This window comes from Perognathus longimembris, chromosome 14, assembly GCF_023159225.1.
Source record: "Perognathus longimembris pacificus isolate PPM17 chromosome 14, ASM2315922v1, whole genome shotgun sequence".
Classification (NCBI taxonomy): domain Eukaryota; kingdom Metazoa; phylum Chordata; class Mammalia; order Rodentia; family Heteromyidae; genus Perognathus; species Perognathus longimembris.
In genome coordinates this window covers 29,098,857-29,123,447 of record NC_063174.1, presented here as the reverse complement: position 1 = coordinate 29,123,447, position 24,591 = coordinate 29,098,857, and the positions used below count along the sequence as shown (strand labels likewise).

The 24,591-nt window shown below is 38.8% G+C and overlaps 1 protein-coding gene across 6 annotated transcripts in view; it reads right to left on the bottom strand.

The window, feature by feature from the left end:
• Window positions 1-5,267: 5,267 nt before the first annotated feature.
• The window catches only part of Daam1 (dishevelled associated activator of morphogenesis 1), a 184,794-nt gene continuing 165,470 nt past the window's right edge, over window positions 5,268-24,591 (bottom strand). For all 6 annotated transcript variants that reach the window (XM_048362823.1, XM_048362822.1, XM_048362824.1 and 3 more), the window contains 7 exons: window positions 22,997-23,085; window positions 22,004-22,172; window positions 19,167-19,274; window positions 16,814-16,874; window positions 13,811-13,942; window positions 9,130-9,300; window positions 5,268-8,100 (listed from right to left, as the gene is read on the bottom strand). In XM_048362823.1, coding sequence (XP_048218780.1) covers window positions 7,891-8,100; window positions 9,130-9,300; window positions 13,811-13,942; window positions 16,814-16,874; window positions 19,167-19,274; window positions 22,004-22,172; window positions 22,997-23,085 — 940 coding nt within the window. In that variant the 3' untranslated portion in view covers window positions 5,268-7,890. The remainder of the gene's footprint in view (window positions 8,101-9,129; window positions 9,301-13,810; window positions 13,943-16,813; window positions 16,875-19,166; window positions 19,275-22,003; window positions 22,173-22,996; window positions 23,086-24,591) is intronic.

The window sequence follows — 24,591 nt, the reverse complement described above, 5'->3', positions numbered from 1 at the left end:
TGTCCCATGAAAGGCGGGTTTGGAAACCAGGAGCTGAAAAATATTGTCTCTATAACAAGGGTGTGATGTCTGAGCTCTTGGGATGGGTAACAGGCAGAGTCAAAGCTACTTTTGGCCCCTTCCCCCTGGTTGGACTCCAGCTTCCTTTTCTTCTCACAGGAAGAAGGGAGAAGGCTTAGAGGGTTATTTTAAATTGCCTTAGGGTGTAATGGTTTAGATAGCTTGTTTTTACAAAGGGCATTTGTTTGAATAGTGACTAAGGGTTAGGTATTAATACATAAAGGCCATGAGAGGACACTTGCTTATATCTGTTGACATTTATTTGTCACTTATATTAGCTTCTTTCTCATCACTGTAACAACATGCCTGGGACACACAACTCAGGATTAAAGTGAGGCCAATGTGGCCTTATTGTTCTAAATGTTCAAATCCAAGGTGAGACAGATACACTGGTTTAGGCCTCTGGTGGCACACTGTGGCAGAAGAATGTGGTGGGGCAAACCCCTTATATGTCTAGCCAGGAAGGGAAGCAGGTGGGGGAGGCAAAGTCTAAAAATCCTTACAGGTAGGGTTCCTCAGTGGCCTAAGGACTTCCCACATGGCTCCCCCTCCTTTCCTCTTTCCATTAATGTATTATTTGGACTTTGAAAATTCTACTTGCTAGTGAGTATTAATTATACATATAATTTGGTTTCACTGTGACATTTTCATATATGATTATATTGTAATTTAGTCATATCTGCTCTCCTAACTGTATTCTCTACTTTCCCATTTCTCCAAACTCATGGCCCTCTTAGCTTTCTCATACAGTCTCTCTACTACGATTATGTCTTTTTTAAAAATTATAGTTTCCATACATGAGGGAAATTATGCAATAGTTGTCTTTCTGTGTCTTCTTCCTCCCCCTCCTCCTCTCTTCTTTTAGGAGTATTGTTGGTGGAACTTGGGGCTTCCTGCTTGCTAAGCAAGTCAGCCACATTCCCAGTCCTTTCTGCTCCATTTACTTTTTAGATAGGCTAAAATTTCCAGGGCTGGCCTTAAATGTAACCCCTTTATCTCTCTTTCTCTCTCTCTCTGAGTAGCTGGGATTACGGACATGCACCTACTAAAATCGATATTCTGATTGAGGAGAGAGGGAATCTCAATGAAGTATTTTACATTTGTATTTCCCTGATGGTCAAAGTGGTTGAACATTTTTCACTTTTTTGGCTATTTGTGTTGTGTAGAAGCATTATGATCATTTGCTTGCTTATTGATTGGGTTCTTTGCTCTCTGGCTGATTTTTTATTTATGGATTTATTTATTTATGGCTTTTTATTTTCTTTAGTTGTACAAAGGAGTTGTCATTCAACAAAGCAGTTTATGAATACAATGCATATTGATCAGTGCCATTCTTCCAACAATCTCCCTTCTTTTACTTTTTTACTTTTTGGTATATACAATGAATTCTTGACTGCATTTTCCCCTCTTCTCTCTTTTATCTGATTACCCCATTCCCCTTGACCCTCTTGCAAGTAACAGTTTCCTGGTGATTATTTTGTTGGGCTTTGACTTTGTTTAAGGAATTACATTTGAGTTCTTCCTAGAGTCTACCATATTTTAGTTAATACATTAACCACTTGCATACCGTACAATGTGTTTACTTAAAGATTTATAGGCAAATTCTAATTACAACATCTCTTTTTACTCTGTGGACATTTATTTTTTGTCAAATGGCTGGCAATTTTTTTCTTTTTTCCTCATTAAATATGTAAATTCATTAAGACATCTCTGCTTAAAAGCACATCAAACTCCAGGAGATGGTAAAATGGTCATACCTGTGTATGCTGGGATGTTTTGGTTACCAAAAGCATACTATGATATTTGCTGATATATTTGAACCTTTAAAACCAAGAAGGCTCACCAAAATAGGTAGGCATTTTAGTTTTTACCACTATACCTTTAATAAATAAATGCCTCACTTCTACTTGATTTTGATTTTCTTCAATGATACTAATTACTACCATGATAGATATTCATTTTGTGCCATTCATCCCTATATGCACACTAACACTGACACACACCAACACCCACACCCACACCCACACCCACACACTCCTTTCATGTTTACCTATTCATATTTCCCTAAATATTTTGTTTAGTTTTGTTCCTTACCACTTGTAAAGAGGAGTTTAATTCCTTTTTTAGATTATTAGGTGCATATGTATATATGCATGTGATACATACCCATTTTTCTGTAGAAATGGTTGGAAGCAAAGATTGTCTAAGTTTCTACATTTCTTACTAAACTGAGTAAGTTCCTTGAAGCAGCAACAGCTGACTTCATAGTTGAGTCAGGATGAATAGAAGATAAATCTGGTAACTTTTGTTGTGTCAAAAAGTTGCAAATTATTATTTTTTAATGGAGCATCTTATAACAACACAGAAGCATGCCCTCTTTACTGAAGCACTGCTCAGTATCCTCTCTGGGTATCCCCTCTTATCCTGAAAAAACAAATGAACAAAAAAACCCAACAGAAAATAGCATCCAAACTGATCAGACTTAGAACAAACTGTTACAGATGAAGAAGGATGAGACATTTACCACAAGAGGGATTGTAGGTTCCTGTTCCACACAGAAAGTCTCTACATGCCATAAGTGGGTGTAAATGAGACAAGAAGATAGTACTGAATATTAGTATTATAGAATTATTGCCTTTCATCCTTTCCTTAGAACAACAGATAGGGAAGCAGAGAGAAGAAATGCTTTATCCAAATGTCATGAAGAAATCATACTTAGGCATTCCTAAGGCATTCCTTCCTCTGAAAAACCAAAACATATTAAGGCTAAACAATAAAGGTATCCTTTGCTCAGGAGATCGAGGCAGGAAAAATTCTGGTTTGAGATCAGTCTGGTTACATAGTGGAGTCCAGCTTCCTGAGCTACATGGTGAGATGCTGTCTCAAAAACAACCATAGTGGGCTCGGAATGTAGCTTAGTGGTAGAGTGCTTGCCTAGCATGCATGAAGCCCTGGGTTCAATTCCTTAGCACCACATAAACAGAAAAAGCCAGAAGTGGTGCTGTGGCTCAAGAGGTAGAGTGCTAGCCTTGAGCAAAAAGAAGCCAGGAACAGTGCTCAGGCCCTAAGTTCAAGCCCTAGGACTGGCAAAACAAAGCAAAACAAAAACCAACCACAGCGAAACAAAACAAAACCATTGTGTCTGAAATTTCTGTGTGCGATTCTGAGTTCATGTTGTAAATGTAGTTGATTGCAGGAGATACTCATCAGGAAAGAGACCAAATAGATCTGATATTTCCTCACAAGGCAGATACAAAATTATTCTGACTGACAGGTACAATAGAAATTAAACTCTCATAAACAACTCTTTTCTCTAAGGGTTCCACACTTTCCCCAAGATGAAGAATTCATAGATTATAAAGTCATAGATTTTAATTACAAACTTAACAGGTTTGTGGACTTGAGTTCACATTATCAAGGCAGAATAGGGAACACAAACAAAAAACAATGTACAGACCACATGGAAAAACAAATTCTCAATAATGTGATAGTCCAGAAATGACCTGATGCAGGATGCCCTTGCCCCCTGATTTTAAATCTCTCTGCACAAAGTGCACTGATTCTCAAAGCTAGTGGTTATGGAACTAAATGATACCAGGAGGTTGTTAAGCCTTGGGAGTTCATAGTTTTGTGGTTTCTAACTTGATAGGAAACAGCTGATGTTATTTTTTTTTTAACTCTCAGGAAGTTTTCCCTTCTAGAACTTTGACTTTTTGAATAAGTGTCCAAACTTGTTAAATAAAGGTTATCAGTTCACCTCATATAAACTCACTGCAGGTTAAAGAATAGTGGACAAATTCTGGATGGGTTGCATACCTTTGCTGATAGAAGTGCATTTTCTTCACTGATGCCATACGGGGGTAACTGAAGACACGAAACTTAAGTGCAATAATCTGCAAGTTTCATACTTTTCCATATTTCTATCAATATATTAAGGTTAGTGGAGGATCTACATGGTTCTGTACATGGCTTTGCATTTAAATCTACAGACAATGGTGCATTCAGTTTATAGAATGGAATAAATATCTGTCTGACATGTATAAGAGTGTCTTCTCTGAATGTCAGCTGCAGAGAATAATTTTAGATGCTATGCAGTTATCAAGTGACTTGATGAAAACCAAGATGGTTAGTAATTTTAACAACATTCTAATTCCTGAGTCCATGACAAAGATGGAAAGGATTGGTATGTTTGGCTGTTTGGACAGTTTGTTTATAACTTGACCTCAAACTGGGTTGAGGGTTGTTAGGTAGCCAAAGTGTAGAACCAATGGGAAGCCCCTAAATTTCAGAGTGTCTATAAAACATAGATCTTGATCTGCCCATACTAATCTGTATCAAAATTATTTATTTTCTGATTGTCCTGGGGATTGATTGATCCATTGTTCTTCTTTTTTTTTTTGGCCAGTCCTGGGCCTTGGACTCAGGGCCTGAGCACTGTCCCTGGTTTCTTCCCGCTCAAGGCTAGCACTCTGCCACCTGAGCCACAGCGCCCCTTCTGGCCGTTTTCCATATATGTGGTGCTGGGGAATCGAACCGAGAGCTTCATGTGTAGGAGGCAAGCACTCTTGCCACTAGGCCATATTCCCAGCCCTGATCCATTGTTCTTACCCACAATGGGAAAGCATCCTTAACACCGACTTACAGTCCTAGGACTAAAACTTTATTTATTTATTCATTCATTTATTTATTTATTTTGTGCTGTGCCTGGAGCTTGAACTTGGGGCCTAGGCATTGTCCCTTAGCTCTTTTTGTTCAAGACTAGCACTGTAGTACTAATTGAGCCATGGCTCCACTTTGAGCTTTTTGGTAGTTAACAGGATTTAAGAGTCTAATGGGCTTTCCTGCCCTGGCTGGCTTTGAACCGTGATCACCAGACATCAGCCAACTGAGTAGCTAGTGTTACAAATGTGAGCTACTATTGCCTGGCTTTAAAACTTAATTTTAAGAAATAAAATGCTTCAAAATGAAAAAGATTCTTTTCTATACTCCCAGCTGAATACTTTTAGCAGTACCTCTACCATACATAACACAGAATTATAACAATTCAAACATAAACCAAAGTACAGAAAGAGGTGGTTTATCTTGGCTTGGACATAGTAAATGCTGAAAACAAAACCCTTCTAGATGTGTTTTGTACAAAGTATGTATTTAGTGATTTAGTGAACAATTTGCAATATTTAAATTCAATAATGGAATGAACAAACAAGTTTAATGATGCTATTTTAATAATTCATAGAAAGCACATATGTATACCCAATGAAGTCATCTTTATTGTATATTGCTATTTTCTTTTTTAAAAATGTACAGTCTCATAACACATCTGACTTTTTTTTTCTTGGTACTATACCAATAGTCTTGCACCTAAAGACTAAGTGGTTCTAATTATTAAGCTAAGAAGATACAAGACATATTACAAATTATAATGCATTTTCTTTTTGGCATTAATTTAAAACAAACAAACAAACAAAAACTTTAAAATACACACCCAAGAGAGAAAAGTAGCTACTTACACTAGCACCAGTCTAAAAAGTAGTTTATAATTTTTTTCCTCCAACAATGGCACATGGAATTACCTGCACACAGTTTTTACGAAAAGAAAGCAAAAGTGGAAATGGCAAAAGAGGCCTGCCAGGATGGCCATATCAAAATGAGGGTGATTTAAAAAGGGCAAGAGGGACATATGACACAAACTTGCTCCTTATGTGACTCTCTTTCCACTGCCCCATTCCTTACTCTGTAAGATAAAGTCATTTTCAAAATACAGTTCCAAAATGGAGCCATACCAAATTTCTCCTGCTATAAATAGAAAAGAATATACATAGAGGCACTTCAGTTCAGGAACAGAGAAAACCATCATTCTATCCCAGTCTTTCTCCTCTCCAAGTTTGTTTTTGAACCAAGTCTCCATCTGCACCTTGAGCAAGGTGAATTTGCAGACTCTGGTTAACTCAGGGTTTGAAGAGTAACACCTCTGCTTTGTATGTATAACTGCTTTATTTGCAAGAGTCCTTTACTTCTGTATAATGAATAGAAAGTCGCTAAGTTTGCAATGAGGGGAAACAAATGTAAAAATCACAGCTCTTGACAACTCTTAGAGCACGATTTCACAGCTTTCACACAGCGCAGATACTCTGCCATCTGCACCATGAATTAGAGTTTATACAAATGACTTCTAAATATGAAGATGCCTGTACAGCGCACACATGGATATTATCCTATTCATTCCTGAAAACCCCCATCAGAATGAAAGCTCCTTGGGTGCTAGGAACTCTTGTCTTGCTTACTACCGTAGCTCTACTGTACCTGGTACACAGTAGATTCTTAATAAATATGAGTTGACTGAGAAACTCAATTTAGTGAGTAACAATGTTCGAGTGCAACAGGAAAAACTATTGTCTCCACAGGAAACCCAACCACAACAGGATAGACGGAAAGAGAAGAGAAAAATGATAGCCCCATCCCCCAACTACAAATAAATAAAGCCAAAGGAAAAAAAAGTAACAGTCCTCTTTATATATCATATAATTTAAGGATAGTAGGAGTTGGTAGGTTAATGATAAGTATCTATATCTTTATTTTCTAATGTTCATTGTTTTCATTCATTTTTCCCTGAGAGCTTTATTTTATTTTTTTTGGACTGAAAATTTACAGGTAGCTTTATTGACACACAATTTAAAATGACAACATATAACAGCAAGCAAACCACTTCAATATTCTTTGAGATAAATAGATGTAGGCATCTCTGAGGACATGGTTGACACTTTGTGTACAATCTTGAGTGTCTTTCAGTCCAGCCCTGTATTTACAAAAGACGCAGCTGAAAATAGAAAATACAGAAAAACAAAAAACCAACCAAAAAGGCACCCCGTAAAAAAATCTTAATTAAAAAAAAATAATGTTTATCCCTTCAAGGAAACTTTCCTCTAAGTCTTGGGTGGGGAATTTTATTTTTAAGATCCGCATATCCATATTGTTAGAGCCAACAAACATATTATGGAAATCTTGTCCTATAACAAGGGTATGGATTACATTTAGAAAGTGTTTCTTTTTTAAAAAAATTATTTTTCCTTCCAAAAGCAATATAAAGAAATCATCAAGAGCACTTGGCAGAAAACTTGAAATTAGGGGGAACAAACTGATGTTCAAATTTTAAATATATAAAATAATTTTGATTGACATTCTACATAATACAAATCGTGTGCAAGATGTTCTCAATAAACACTGACAGACTATCCCCACATCTATGTCAGGAATTCTCAGCTTGTCCTGTTAATTTAATTAATATGATGCACCAAGCATCACACTGTCAGCCATTAAAAACCATTTTAAATCTATAATTTTCCAACTCCATTTCCATTGATAAAAGTAATTTCAAATTATACCAAGCTTGGGAAATCATAAAATATTTCACAAGCCTTTTTTTTTGTTGTTGCTGTTTTCTCCCTCTACCCCCATTTTTGTAAGGTAGGGAATGTCTGTTTATCTCTTTTACGAGATAGTATTGTGCTTCTGAACAAATTTAGTGTTCAGGGAAAGAAAATAAGCCATACTCAATATGAATGAATACATGAAAGATTTGTGAGAACATACATTAACATAAAAATTTTAACCATACATATAGGTCTCCAGACGACACTCAGACGTCTATATACATTTTAATATATATATATGTACACATACATTTACATCCACATCCACACACATTCACACGTTCACTCACAGGTGAGGGAAGAAATTGCCATGGTTTGGATTGCAAGGCAGTGTAATGAAACAGTCTAGTCACTTCAAAGGGTTGCTACTGAGCTTTCAAGAAAAGTATTTCAAGGAAAATTAAAAATTAAGTTTTGTGACTGGTCTTTCTCGGCTGCTGTCGGTCACCTGGTTGGAAATGCGTTTTCGGTTCCGTTTCAGTTTAGAAAGGTCTTTGTCAAACACTTCTCCAGAGCGTAAAGCTGAAACAAGGTCATCAAACTCCCCGCTTTCTTCACTGTTCTCTCTTGCTTTTCTCATTCTCCTTTCCCGTTCCCGTTGCTCTTTGAGCTGTGTATAGAAAAGGACCCTCTGAGAAAAGGATTAAAAGGCTGTGCTGGTCTTCCATGGAAATGACTTGTGAGAGTTACAATAATGATTAATTCATGCTAAACTATGTTCACTGGAGTTGCTAACCTCTTGCGATGACAGCAAAAAGGGGTAACTGGGCAGTGACCCCCACTGTCACTAGGTCAATCTGGTTATATTTTCATAGGGGGAAAAAAAATTGAGGCAATTCATGTTTAAGAGACAGAAGAAAGCTCTGGCCATTAAATAAACATGGTTTCTTCATGGTATAGAGAGATTAAAATGGTCATTAGGCTATGCTCCTCATACCAAAGGCTTAGCTTGTACCTATCATCCATGCCTGAAAATGCACATACATTTGAGAAAACTGTGACAATTCAGATGGGGGTGGGAGGGGAATTCTTAATTCTAGTGTCAGGAGATGACCATTTTGAAACTTTGCTGATTTATCCACTATTATTTATTTTCTCATTAATGTTTATTTTTTTGAACAAACTTTCACACAGAAATCAGTTTTATAAACTTTGATGAATAACTAAATATTCTAAGACATGTCTTTTAACAACCAAATAAGTCTCCTATTGTGAAGCTTTTCTATTAATTAGAACTTTTAGGTTGTTTTCAGATTGGTTATTATAAGAAGTTGCTGCTGACTTTGTGCAACTGTGGAATATTACTGTGGAATAATTTCTAAGATATGGAACTCTAGATTGAAGGTTGTGGGTATATCTTTCACGTCTTCAGAGATACACTGTCAAATTACCTAAGAGAAACATGATACTAATTTAAACTCACAGCAACATTCTAGAAAGCATGGCCATACCCTCCTTTTGTCAGCCCATCAGAGTACTGCCACTGGGGCTGGGGCTTTAGCTTAGTGGTCGGACATTTTGTCTATCATGCTAAGGCCTTTGGTTTAATTCCCAGAATTACCAAAAAAGAAAAACAAAAGCAGAACCAAAATCTTGGGGCCCAATCCAGAGGTAGAATTCCTCAGGTAACCTCTCTTACCTGTGCTTCCATGCGAGCTCGGCGCTCTTCTTCTTCCTTCTTCTTTCTCATGTTTTCATTCTCTTGTTTGGCTTCGGACACAGCTTGAAGAAACTGATCAAAAATGCCAAAGAACTCATCTGGCTGTATTTTGCCAGCCTCCTCCCCAAAGTGCTTCACTGCTTTAGTAAACTAGAAAAAAAAAAGATTTTAAGAAGTTCAATGTTCTATGAGAATTTGAACAGAAATCTTTATAGGACTAAAGCTCAAATAGAGTCAAATATAACTTGATGGATTTTACTGAGCCTATATTTATCTTCAGCTGCTGAAAACATGTATTAATCATTTCTAAAGTAAGAATTTTAATACTCTTCCATTTTTAAGACCATTTATTCCTGTCTACTTCATTTCCGCTTAACATCTATGATTACCTCCTATGGCTTTTTATTAACTAAACAATAATAAAAACAAGAAAGCAAAGTATCATACAGCAGAATACCCAACACACAAAAACTAATAGTGAACTCAGCAGGGATAGGAAACCTTGCACTTTTAACTTTTCTTTGAAGTAGGTTGACATCGTTTATTGGTGCCATATGGTAAATATCAAAAGCAAATGAGATTTAGTACTTCTTAGCTTCTTTTTTTTTTTTTTTTTTTGCCAGTCCTGGGCCTTGGACTCAGGGCCTGAGCACTGTCCCTGGCTTCTTTTTGCTCAAGGCTAGCACTCTGCCACTTGAGCCACAGCGCCACTTCTGGCCATTTTCTGTATATGTGGTGCTGGGGAATCGAACCCAGGGCCTCGTGTATATGAGGCAGGCACTCTTGCCACTAGGCCATATCCCCAGCCCCACTTCTTAGCTTCTTAACCATAAGGATTGTTCTATTTCTCAGGTCTACTTAGAAAACATTAAGTAGTTATGGAATCATTAGTGCAACCCCCAATATTTTTAAAAAAATTTTTTTTCAAATTTTTATTATCAAACGGATGTACAGAGAGGTTACAGTTTCATGCGTTAGGCATTGGATATATTACTTGTACTGTTTGTTACCTTGTCCCTCATACCCCCCTCCCCCCTCCCCCTTTCCATTTCCCCCCCTGAGGTGTTCAGTTCACTTACACCAAACAGTTTTGCAAGTATTGCTTTTGTAGTTGTTTGTCTTTTTTTACCCTGTGTCTCTCAATTTTGGTATTCCCTTCCAATTTCCTAGTTCCAATACCAGTATACACGGTTTCCAATATAGTCAGATAACATTACAGAGATAGTGTAGGTACAACCACAGGAAGGTGATACAAGAAGATCATCAATAATAGAAGCTACAGATACACATGGGATGTTGAAAGTAGTTACAACTGTGATATAACAATTGTCTCCATAACATGGAGTTCATTTCACTTAGCATCATTGTATGTGTTCATAAGGGTATAGCTATTGGGCCTTGTGGTGCTCTGCTATGACTTGCCTAAACCTGTACTAATTATTCCTAATAAGGGAGACCATAGAGTCCATGTTTCTTTGGGTCTGGCTCACTTCACTTAGTATAATTTTTTCCAAGTCTTTCCATTTCCTTACAAATGGGACAATGTCATTCTTTGTGATAGAGGCATAAAATTCCATTGTGTATATGTACCACATTTTCCTGATCCATTCATCTACTGAGGGGCATCTGGGTTGGTTCCAGATTCTCGCTATGACATATTGTGCTGCGATGAACATTGTTGTGCTGGTGGCATTACTGTGATTTTGTTTGTGGTCTTTTGGATAGATACCCAAAATTTTGACTGATTTTGTTTCTATGTCTCAGAAACCCTTTCAATGCTTACCTTCTTAAAACTGCCAAATGTAAAATATGAAGGTAGAATTTAAAAAAATATAAATGAAAACATAGTTAAGTATATAGCATATCTAATCGTGTGTGTGTGTGTGTGTGTGTGTGTGTGTGTGTGTGTGATGTATGTTAACCCTGGGGCTTGAACTCAGGACCTACATGATGTCTTTGAACTTCTTTGTTCAAGGCTGGTTCTCTACCACTTGAGCCACAGCTCCACTTTTCAGTAGTTAATTGGAGATAAGAATCTCATGGTCTTTCCTGCTCAGGCTGGCTTCTAACTGTGATGCTCAGTTTTCAGCCTCTTGAGTGGCTAGGATTACAGATGTGAGCCATGGTTGGCTCTCCCTCCCTGTCTCTGTCTCTGTCTCTCTGTCTCTCTCTGTCTCTCTCTGTTCTGTTTCTCCTGGGAAAATTGAAGGGAGGAGCTGGTTTGGGAGGGATGGAAAAAATTGTGAAAGAGGTGATGTCAATCAAGATACACTATACTAATATAATTAACAATAAAGTTCCCTTTCTGTTTTTAGTTTTCCTAGTAGTTATCAAGTCAAGATAGCATGCTTTCAACTGTACGTGACGACTACCTAAACAATGGTCAGTGTTGGTCAGGTAGTAGTCAGCATTAAGCTTCCTTCCTAATGCTGTTACTCCTCAACTATGCATCACTAGCATCAGCATCAACTACGTAACATTTTCCAGACTTATTTCCTTCATATTTAGACCATGACAAAGTCTTGCATTCCACTTCAACCCCATAACTTTGAATAGATTTTTATCTTTCTTACATTGCTTACATTTACTATGTGGTTAAGTTTTTCTGATAGTTCATTAGTACAACATACCTGAAAGAGTGTTTTCTATATTCATTAATAAAACAATTGTGAGCTAGTTGCCAGTGGCTCATATTTGTAATCCTAACTACTTGGAAGAATGAGAGAAAGGGGAGATTAAGGTTCAAGGCCAGCCTGGGAAGAAAAGTTTGTGAGCCTCTTCCTTAACCAATAGCTAGACAGAGGGGCACATGCTTGTCATTCTAGTTACTGTGGTAAGCTGAAATAGGTAGAACATAGCCCCTATCTCAAAAATAACCAGTGCAAGGCAGAGCTGGAGGTATTATTAGTTACAGAGCACCTGCCTACAAAATTAAGACCCTGAGCTCAGCTCTAGTTCCACCAAAAGAGAAAAAAAAAACTTTAGTTGTGTGTGTGTGTGTGTGTGTGTGTGCGTGTGAAGGATATTTTATAATTGCTATTTCATATTTTAAAGATTATGGTAAAAATTTACTGGTATTTTTCTCTTAATGTGGAGTTGTTCTCAATGCTGTACTTATTTGGAAATAGTCTTTTACCAAAGAGTTCTTTAAGGAAAAACAGAACATTTTTCACACACCACATTATAGTCTTGTAGCCTGCTGCATACTTTTATGAGCTAATTTCTAAAAGTTCTGGTATGAACAAAATAGCAATAAACAGTCTACAATTGAATTTCTAAAATATCCAAGTTCATGCACTTCATCCCAAATGATCTTTTTATCTAGGAATCCTAGTGATGATGAAGTCATGTATATTTTAGTCTTAGCAATCTGTTGAAAACTAGTGCCAGATTAAAGTTCCCATACGAAATATACAAAAAATAGGTTTTATACATGTCCATTTAAATGACAAGTAATGACTCAATGGAATCTTGTAACCATTGTTGAGTTACATAGTGAGGTAGTTATTGGGGGCGGGGTACTGGAGGCAAGGGAGACCTCTTCTTTGAAGGATGAGGGGGCCTACAAAAGACATGGATGGGAATTCAGGGTAAATGTGTGGACCATGGCTGTTGAAATCACTTGACTAGTGTTTCTTGTAGGATGTGAGAGGCTGGACCTCTAATGGCAGTCATTTGGACATATATTATCCTCTCATTTGTTTAGAAAGGCTGCAGAGGGAGTTTACTATTGAGATTAGCTAATGTTAACACAGTCTAAGTCTGACTTTAAACTGGTATGTACGCATAGTCTTACATGACTAACTCTGAACTATATCTGTAACTATAACTGAACAGGTGACACAGACAAAAATGATATCCATTACTCAGTTTTGGAAAAAGAGACAAGAAAAAGAACAGTGTGGTGGTAACTGAGAGATGGACATTGTGAAAGAATTCAGTGGGGTGGGGTACAGGCTTCATATTATTTATAAACAGAAGGGAAGAGAAGGAGAGAGAATGCTTGCAAATATGTGTGTGTGTATGTGTGTGTGTGTATATATATGAAAGAAGATGTAACAAAAGAAGAGGGTGTTTTAAAGTCTTAGTCATTAGACAACAAAAACTTTCCTCCACAGGAGAATGAAATTTTAAATAGCAAGATTTGCAAAAAAGAAATCTCTTATTAAAAAACAGGCTTATTAAAGAGGCTATGCATTAAAATGTAAGTCATTTTAAAACTCTTGCTGGAGATTCACAGAGCGCCTATTCTGACCCTAAGGCTTCTGTCTCAGTCAAGCATATTCCATATATGTTCTTATCACACTTTCTCCTGGCTTTCTAAACTACTAAAATCCCTCAAGAAGAACACTTCAGTCCAAAGTAATCAAAGGGAAACTTCATGATCTTGTTAACAGGTCAGTTAGATAGCAAGAGTGTTTTGATTAATCAGAGTCCTTTCATGTGTGAATATACAACTATGCTATAGAATAGAATATAGACTAGAATATAGAATAGCAATAGAATCTAGTAAACAATTATATGCAACTTTATTTCCTGACTAAGATATTTGGATTCCATTCCTGCCATTTCCCAAAGAGTATACCATTGGTTCCAAATGAAAAAAGACCACATAAAAGCCCAGCCTAGTCAAACAACACTACTGTCAGGGGCAAGTTACCAAGTCTTTAGCTTCTGCTAGAAGATCCTCAACATCAGAGAAGCTGAAGCTGGCAACGGTGATGAACTGGCTCACAACAGACACAAACTTATCTCCAGGCTGTGGGGGCTGAGTCTTCTGATACTCCAACTCCTGAAACACAATGGTTAATGGCAGCATAGGCTTCAAGTACAGACATACCTCGTCTCCTATTCCATATGCCTTGAATTGAATGCCCTCTCCATGCCAGAGCCATGCTCACATGTACAATATCTGAACATAGCAAGTCAACTAATTAGCTGAGTAAATATGATTTCTCATTCCAGCTTCTGAAGGTGAGTAAACTGGATTCAAAGTGTTTGTGAGTGAAAGACTTGGATGGTATATATTCTGATCTCAGAATTTTGGTGTCTTGATGCCCCTCCCACCAAGTTTATGTACATCCCAAGTCATGGCCTAGGCAGCAGGATTTTGACTACATTTGTGCAGCAGAGTCAACTATTCTTTTTCTTCTTGTCCATGCCAGTAGGTTTTTGTGATTAGTTAGGTGTTAGAATTTGTTTCTTATTGGTTTCTCATATTTTCCATTATGATTACACACAAATAATTCAAGTCAAAATTCAATCATTAGTTTCAACCATTGCCAATGTATTTTCTGACTTAACATTTAACAATGCCTCTCTGAGTGAAGCATTGCTATCTCCATGGTGCAGACATATATGAGGGCTAGAGGGATTGAGTTTCTTCACCTAAGACTTCTAGAAGCTAGTCAATGATAGAGGCAGAATTTGAACTCATGTCTTCCTGTCTCCATAATATCAGTAAAAACTACATAGTTGACCAACAGACTTCAACAGATCACCTCATTTTCTTCAGCACCTGCTTTAGCAGACATAACTAATGAGCAGAAGTATAGCAGTCACAGGCTATGGCTTCTGACCCAGGTCTGCTGATGACTTGTTTTTAAATCCATGGCAAATAAATCTGGCTTTCACGTCCTCACATTTGTAAAGGATATCAATATTCATATCACCATGAGAATCAAATGAAATAACACAAATGAAAACTCCTATTAATGATGTTGGCTCTGATGAGAAGAAATTGCTCCAGTTCTAACATTTATAAAATGAGTATTCGTGTGGTTTGGATGTAGGGATAGGAAAGTTATTGTGTAGGGATTCTTGAAAGTATCATTCCACAGTGTCACTTCTGGCTTTTTCTGAGAAGTTTACTGGAGTCAGGAGTCTTGTGTACCTTCCTGCCTGAGCTGGCTTCAAACTGTGATTTTCAGGTTTCAGCCTCCTGAGTAGCTAGGATTATAGGCATTAGTCACTGGTGCCAACCTTGCTTTTGTTTTTTTAAAGCTAGTACTAGGAATTGCACACATGGTTTGCATGCTCATGGCTAGTACTCTACCTTTTCACTAATTGATTGGAGATGGAATCTTTTGACTGTCTTATCTAGGCTGGCTTCGAACTGTGGACTTCTGGTTCTCAGACTCCTGAGTAGCTAGATTATAACCATGAGCCACTGACACCCAGCTTACAGTGATATATCTTGACATGCTAGCTGCTGGGGAACAGGGAGGGGGAACAAATATTTTTGTAGGCCTTTTCTGATGAAGAGCATGCATGATGCAGGAGCACTTTTTATGACCCAGCAAAACTATTCTTTAATAAACCAAAAATACAAGGTGTCCTAGAGGACGCCTAGAGGACTGAGGCTCCCAAGCCTCAGTCTGAGCTGACTCAGATGAGGGGGGTCAGAAAGTCCACTACTGGGCTTAGAGATGTCACAACCCCCATGCTAGTATGAAGAAAGCCATCTTTGGACAACAGGAGGTAACTGAGGTTACCAATCAAGCCTTGCCCAAAGTGCCCTGGTCCAGCCTGGCTTCAATGAGAGCTGTGGAAGAGCATTACAGGTGTTCTAGGTCTCTGGGTCCACTAAAGCCAGGAGAAAGAGAATTTATATAGTGACTTTCTCTCCTATCAGCCCAGTGTTCCAGGGGAAAAATAACCTTCATATGCTCCTAAATGTATAGCAAAAGACACTGGTATTTAAATTTCATTAGGAATATGTCTTTTAAGAATTCAACATGCTATATGGTATAGTTTTGTGATTAAAAAAGAAAAAAGAAGGGAGGGTCCCATGGTACTACTGATAGATGTTCTGTGGGGACAAGCTGCTTGAGAATCAGGCTCCTCCACCAAGCTCTCCTCTGTGCCTGCTAGATGCTTTTCATCCCTGGCCCTCCTCTCCCTGGGAGCAGCATTCCTGAAGTTCCCACAGGATACTGCATGGCACAGTTGTGTTTCATTACTCTGACTCCTCTCTGTGTCCTGATCAGGGGCCACCTCTTCCCCATGCATCTATGTTTACCCCAAGTTCTTCCCTCCAAGTTCTTCTCCAGAAGAGGTGTTGCCTCTAGTTCATGCTCGTCATTCCAAAACCTCCAGATAACCCCGAATCTTGCCTTTCCTCATGGCATCTCTGTAATCACTGTGCTTATTTTCACGTGGCCATGCTAAAGATCTGGATACTCTTGATTATTTCAAAATGGGAGGACAAGGATTCTGAATTATTGTGACCCACTCATCTTGAGCCTGTGTAGCCCAGTGCCTGCTAGTAAACTGTCCTCAAAAGACTGACTCAAAGGCAGCATAGAAATTCTAGTGCTGTAGTGAAAATAAAGCCATCATTAGTAGGTTCTAGACAGTGAGGAGGTTCTTGAGAACTAGGAAGCACCTCCTACTCACTGCAACAAGGCCTGACTCCCAGGGAAACTGGTGGCACTCCAGACCTAGCTCCCACTCTGGATGCAGTGACCCACCCATGATATTTGGCTGCCTGCAACTGAGTTGCCAGGCTAAACACAACATGCCTTTGCATGTTGGTTGTTGGGTTTTTGAATCAATAGATGTTTGACCACATGCCAAAATGATGAGTGACTCATGGGCTGGAAGTCACCAGCACTAGAGATAGTGAAAAGACTAGAAATTAGAATAGGAAGGCAATACTCACTGTCTCTACTGCTTTCAAGCCACTTCTCAAGGTATTTATTTCTTTGTCCAGCTCAGTCATGCTGTTGTAAATAGCAACATGTTAGTACATCAGCATATGACTTACAAGAATTAAATATATGATGGCTTTAAATAGTTCATGCTTGGAAATCTATATAGGTGCGTGTGTGCGTGTGTGTGTGTGTGTGTGTGTGTGTGTGTGTGTGTGTGTGTGTATGTGAGTCCCTGGGACTTAAACTTGGGGCCAAACTTTTTTGCTCAAGGCTACTGCTCTACCACTTCAGCTAAAGTTCTTCTTCCAGCTTTTTGGTTGTTAAAGAGGTAATCGGAGTCTCATGGACTTTCTTGTACAAGCTGGCTTCAAATGGCAATCCTCAGATCTCAGTCTCCTGAGTAGCTAGGAGTACAGGTGTGATCTACTGGCACCTGGCTGCCAGTTAGTTTCAAATGGTTAAAAAAAAAAAATGTCTCCCATGCTTAAAAACTGTGGCATTTTAAAGTCATGGAATTTAGGTTTAGAATTAGGTTTTTGTTTTCTGCAGTCAGGAGGCATATTTCCAGCTTAAAAAATAGAAGAGAAATGTCTCCCATATGTACAAGTATTTTATGTTTTAATCTCACACAAACTTCACTTCAGCAAATTACTATATATAGAAATAGATTTTGGAAGTGGAGTTGTGGTAGAGCACTAGCTTTGAGCATAAATAGGCTCAAGGACAGTGTGCAGGCCCTGAGTTCAAGCACCACAACTGACAAAAAACCCAAAAAACCAAAAGAAAAAATAGAAATAGATTTTGTATCCAACTTGGCTCTCTCTGATAGCATAAAAAAATGAGCTGATCTATAGTCACATTCACATTACAGACTAAAACTTAGTTCTCACAGATAGATCATAACATATAAGAAAGCTGGGTGCTAGTGGCCTATAATCCTAGCTACTCAGGATGCTGAGATTTGAGGATCACAGTTTGAAACCAGTCCTGCCAAGAAAGCCTGTGAGACTCTTATCTCCAATAAATCACTCAAAACCTGGAAGTGAAAGCTGTGGCTCAAAGTTGTAGAGCACTAGCCTTGAGTGAAAAAGCTCAGGGACAGTGCCCATGCCCAGGCCCTGAATTTAAGCCCCATGACTGATCGAGAGAGAGAGAGAAAGAAAAGGTAGGAAAGATAAGAGGGAGGGGGGGGAGGGAGGGAAGGAAGGAAGGAAGGAAGGAAGGAAGGAAAGAAGGAAGGAAGGAAGGAAGGAAGGAAGGCAGGCAGGAAGAAAAATAACAAAGAAACTCACCAGTACTTCAGTTACTTCATTCATTCATCTATCTATCTATCTATCTATCTATCTATCTATCTATCTATCTATCTATCTATCTATTATTAATGCTGGCACTGGCCTTGATCTCAAAGCCTGCGAACTGTCCCTTAGCCTTTTCACTCAAGTCTGGCACTGTACCAATGAAGCCACAGCTCCTCTTTTGGCTTTTTGATGTATAAATGGAAATATGAGTTTGATGGACTTTCCGGCCTGGCCTGGCTTTTCATTGTGATCCTCAGGTCTCAGCTGCCTGAATAGCTAAGACTAATTATAGGCATAAGCCACCTGTGCGTGGATACTTTAATTTCACATTTTTCATTGTAGACTTCTACCAAATTTGACAGAGGGAAACATTAGCTGCTCATCATACTTCTCACATTCTGCAATTCAATTACTGCAAAAAAGCTTACATACATATTCATAATACATTCATATACATAATATAAAGACATTGTCAAAAGGGGAGGAGAGGTGCAGCAAGGAAAAATGCTTGCTTCCTAGTCCTGAAATATAGTGTTAAGTCTGTGGTAAAAGTTTGGCAAGTTTCCATTTTATTTTTAGTTTCTTAATTTGCATAAGGACTGCTTTTCATTAAAGGGTTGCCTTGGTTTCAGGGAGAATGTGCACATGTGGTAATTATAAGCAACATCTTATATTTAAACCTTGTATTTATTTTCTTAACCATGTATCTTCACTTAACTCAGGGTGCTCCTTTCTACCTGTGTTTGATAGAATCACTTTTCAAAAGCATTAATAAGACCACTTTCCTTTCCTACTCTTAATAACTCAGTACACAATAGGTTTTACTAAAAGTTGTACATGGTAGCAAGAATTCTAAAGGAATACAAATACATTAAAAACCTTGTAACACATTTAAATGATTGAGATGTAATTTGCACTTTGTTTCATGTAACACCCAGAGGAAAACAAACCAAAAGACTCACTTTATGCACTGCACTTCATAAAATGCCAGCCAACCACCTCAATGGCTAACCTCTTGTTCAAGTGACCTGAAAAGCTCAAATGATTCACTGTGAGTACTTACTTTACTTTCGCTGCTTGGGGAATATCCCTCAATTCTTCATTTAGGTTGAGAACCTTGGGGTATTTATTTTCCACAATAGTGATAAGATAGTGCAAAAGGGTAATGTTCCTATAAATTAGAAGGGAAAAATATTCCACGTGAGTAATCTGAAAGCTCCTGACAAGCAGAACCAGGTGGAAGAGGAAAGGAGTGAGAGATGCTTAATCCCTTAAAGGAGAAGCTATTTTCAAATCTAAAAGTAGTTGCAATGCTTTTCAAATGTAAATTGCTTAAAATACTTTTCAATTTGAAGAAGCAACTTGCTGATGACAAGTATTGATAGTTCTTAAAAGTTTAATCCCAAGGGTGGGCAGAAAGCACAAGGTCCCATATTTCAGGTCTGGCCCTGGAATGGAGCCATAACTGTGCCAGTATGTATATGATGTGCTTGCAGCTGTGAATAAACTTCTAATTTTAGGAACACTTGAGCTCGTAACTTCATGACACTTTGCAGTTACAACAGTTGGCTATGCCAATCCCTCTCTGGTGGTGACAGTGCTGAACCCTGACTAACCTGGCTTGAAAAGTGGGGGTGTCTGATAATGCCATCAGGCAATGCTGTGTTAGTCTAGTCTTGTCACCATCTCAGCTGCAAAGTGTAATCACCTGGCCTCCAGATGCTTGCATTGCCCCTGAGATTCACTTAAGAGGAATGAGGTAGGGCAGGGGTGCTTGTTAAGACTTCCTGGTGACTCTGACATTCAGCCACAGGTTAACAACTACGAATCTAGTAAAGTTACCCAAATCAGAAGACATTTCCATAATTTAGAAAGTATGCTAATCTACAAGGTTAATACAAGACAAAAAAATTTCCTTTTTCTTCTTCTCATTAGAACATGATAGCCTAGCAAAGAAAAACCAGTGGGGAACAATTCTATGTATGTTCCTGTATTCAGCTCTATCCTTCCATTTTAAATTTTGCTATTCACAGAACCTATCTGTCCTGTCCATGTCTGACCTTAAAGGTAGAGAGAAGGAACAAAACACCAGCTATCATCATAAGAAATTGCTTCAAAGTGCCATTTTCTTCATTATTTTAGAGAAATGCTTTGTTGTTTAAAGAGAATTCCACTAACTTAACTATATGTGCCTTTCTTACTGTACAAAGGCTTAAAACCAGGTCAGCCACTACACATTTGTTTGCTATCCAAATAATACCTCATTTGGCTAAACACAAATTCTTGAAGAATGAACCAACTGAATGACACATAGTTGACTGGTCCTGTCCCTGGTGGTTACCAGGAACTTGCATCTTCCATGCTGAGTGAATGTCCCTTTGTGCCGACTGAGCCACCATTTATGCAGTTGGATTGAATGAGGGTTGAGTGAGTGATGAGTTATTGGCAAGGGACTTGGCTAGGCACTGCATTTATGCACATTTGAGGATTCGATATTCTCAGGCAGAAATAAAGACGGAAAAGAAAGCCATCAGAAATCAGATCAGATCTTTTTGGAAAAGCGTTAAAGGTCTGCAGTGAGCTCAATAAGTAGATAATCATGTGAATACCAGATTAACAGTACAGGGGGCAGGGCTGAAGATAAAGCTAAAGAGGATATCTTTTCTTTAAAATGGGGCTATTCTTTATATGCAAATAAGAGGCTGAAGTCCCCATTACAACCTCTAAATAAAATCCACTGTTGGCGAGTACAGCTATGAACTGACAAACAGAACAGGCATTATCTAACCTATGAGGCCAAATACTCTGCTTGTGACCTTAGAGGAGCTAACTGAGCTAGTTACTTGTCAGTGCCTCAGTTTCCTTCTGTGACATAGGTGATAAGAGATTTGGCTTGTGTCTTTCAGCTGCCGTGACAATCACATGTAGAGGTGCTCTATAAAAGTTCAAGGGCTTGTGTTAAAAGTATGATGGCAAACCTATGACACAGCTGCTGTGCATTGCTCTGCCACGGAGCAAAACTAACAGCTCAGCACACCGCTCATTTCTGCTAACCCTGCAGAAAATACAGGGTACACAGCCTGATTAGCTAGGAATAATTACAGTGAACTTCCAAAAGGAATTTAGGTGCAGAGACATTTGCCTTAGAAACAACTGTACAAGTTCCTTTGAAGCCTGAGGAAACATAGTTCTCAGGAAAACCAGGGTCAGCAAGCCTCATGATCTTACCTGTTAATGACATGGAGCCTAGCTCCATGTTGTATGCTTTCTAGGAATCATTTTAATGAGTCTTTGAGTGAATAGCTGAATACTAACTGCTAAATACAAGTATCTAGGTGTTAGTTCCAATGTGTGAAGAAAAAAGGAAACCTAAATACCCAGCGAGCTTAACACTGTGGCATCAGCTATCTGTTTTTCCTTGTCTTTAGAGCACAGTTCTCCACAGAAAGGAAGTGACTAGGAAGTTGTGAGGAGACGTCCAGAGAGCTGGTAGTGCACTAGTTTCTGACTTTGTTTATACAAGAGGGAGTTTAATTCGTCAAAATTTCTCAATCTGTACATTTATGGTTAATGCCTTCATTTTGGGATATTTTACTATAACAGCTTACTTTCTCTCTTCCTCCCACTCCCCAAAGAAAACTCCACAAAGGCAGGACCAATAAAAGAATACTTGAAGCAGATGGTATCCTTATGCATTTATAATGGGACTTTGTGGATAACTTCTGGTGATGGAGGAAAGAAGCGTCAATGTAGGAGAGTATTGAGACCAAGACATAAGTTCAAACTGGAGACTGCAATGTCATGGAGGCCGAGGAGGACCATGGGGGTGGTGGTGGTGGTGGAAATTCAAGCTCATATGAGCACTCAGATGCTTTAGATGTTGGAAGATCCCACACTTACTTGTCAATACTAGATTTTGTGTCTGCAATCTTGTTGAGGCTGGATATCTTGAATCCGTAGGCATTGCCTCTTTGGCCTTTATTCATGTAATTTCCAAATGCCAAAACCACCTCTAACAACTGTTTGAGAGCACCACTTCTAAATATTTCCTCTGAGCTGGAACGAATTGCTTAAAAGCAAAACACACAAAAACACTACTGTTATAACCAAAAATTTCAGTGAAACCCATCCTAAATCCAAGTATCTTACAGATACTGGAGATGTAAGAGTGGGTCATTAGACTTTCAAGGAGCACTTTCAAAACAGCAGAAGTAGATGCCTCTAGTTTAGGTATTTGTAGTGAAGATTTCATAGATGTTGGCAGATTCTTTTCCCTTCTCAGCCCTTTTCCAAGCTGACTCACGAACAGTAAGCATTTATGAATACACAGAATGGCAATTTCATTTCCAACATTCCTTTGCAAACACTCCCTTGCCTGGTGTATGTCAGATCAACAGGATTACTGATAGAGAGTCGGTCAAATTTATTACACGTTAGAGCTTGAAGGTCTATCAGGGATCAGAGATCAAGCACTCTGATTCTAGCCAACCTTCAGATCAGAGATCAAGCACTCTGATTGCAGTCAACATTCAATAGCTGTGTCCTTTGCTGGTTTCACCTACATCTCAAACATTCAAAAAATTAACAGCCTTAAGTTTATTCCTTGAAATATCTAGTCAGGCCTTGTTGTAAGAAAGCTAATTATAGGTTAAATGCTAGTAGCAGCCAAATCCATTCCTTAGCTACACCCATATGGTCAAAAGGCCAGCCTTGAAGAGTCCAGCCCAGGCCCGTGTCAGGTGCTGACCTTAAGTAAACATTCATCGGCATTTCAAAAAGATTTCAAGTAAAAACATCACCAAAGGGATCCTGTTTAGTCTGTGTACTTAGAACAAATTCCTACCCCAGCAATTAAGACAAACACCATTTCTAAGCTAGGCAGCTTGACTTTACCTTCTACTTTGGGCTTCACTTCTGCTACACGCTCTGCAAACTTCTTTTTGAAGTACAGTGATTGCAATCTTTGCTGATAATGATTAATTCTGTAAAAAGCAAGCATGGACTGATGAACATTCACTTACTATGGAAGCCCATTTTGGTCTGGCCTGCATGGGGTATTTTGGCATTTGCCCCAGAGCCCCTAGCAACCCCTAAATCATACAACTGCTGAAGAGAGAGCCAGTTTCTGTTGACTAAATCCCTCTTCCTTTCTTTCATGGGCCAGCAGATCTTGTGAACAGAGAGTTGAAAATGAATAAAGATGTAAACTCTGGCATCTGGCAAAACTGCAAAGATTTGTATCCAGCACCTTCTACGCACGTCATCCCCTCTTCCTTTCTGTCCCCAAATCTTCCTTTATCTGCAGTCAGCTCTCTGATTATTCCCTTCAGGGCTGGCGATCACTGCCTTCCTGACTGATTATAGAGAAAGTGGATACACGCTGGTCTTGTTGCTGGGGATTACAGTGGACATTCCCACCCAAGCTTCTGAAATCAATGCTTAAGCTGCATCTTGTGGCAAATGTCAGTTCAGCAGGACTCTAAAACTATCCCATGTAATCCAAATGACCTGAGTTTGCAGCCCAGGTGCTCCCCTGTGTCACATGGAAGATAATAACTGCCTCCCTAACATTCTTCCAGGCAGGGCTGACTGGTGGTTATGTGGGGAGGCACATATAAAGATTGAGACACTTAGGAAGTGACAGTTACTTCAGATGGCCATTTTCTGGTCTACATGGAAGACTACTGGGTATTCCTGTGAAAATTTCAAAGCCATTCTTTGTTCAACAGTAGTATACAGAATGTCAAGTTGTGAGGGGATGACAAAAAGTTAGTCTAGACACTGAGAGTGGAGAGGTAGAGACCTGTCCTTGGCTGCACTAGCAGGTCTTTGGCACCGAGGAAGGGAAAGCTCAGCCCTGAGGGTCATTTAGTTTGGGGACCACTGGTCCTTCTCTAATGAGAATCAATTCACTAGGCCTGGAATGACAAACAGGCTCAGCTCACATGCCAAATTCAATTAAGGAGCAGTGGCTGCCTCAGGGCTTTCTAGAGAAAGGTTGAAAAAGCCAGCCGAGCCTCTGTGAGACAGGTGCCACAATTGATTAATGATGTCTGTAGGTGTCACAATTTGACATGCAGACCCTGTCTGTTCAGTTATGAGGGCTCAAGGTTCACACTAACAGAGTCTGACTTTCACAAATATTTTTTCTTTTCTTTTTTTTTTCACTTTGTAGTACTGGGGTTTGAACTCAGGGCCTTAAGCTTACTAGGTTGGCACTCTACCACTTGAGCCATATCACCAGCCATATTTTATGCTAGTTATTTTTGAGATAAGAGTTTTGTGAACTTTTTCTACCTGAGCTGAACTTGAACCACGATTCTTCTGCTTCCAGCCAGCCAAATAGCTAGAATTACAGGCCGTGAGCCACCAGCGCCCACATGTCTTTCCTTCTATTTTACTAGCAACATGGGTGAAATCCTATCTCAAGAAATAAGAAATCAAAGTTGTGAGGAGAATGACAATGACTGGAACTAAAAAATGCTAAG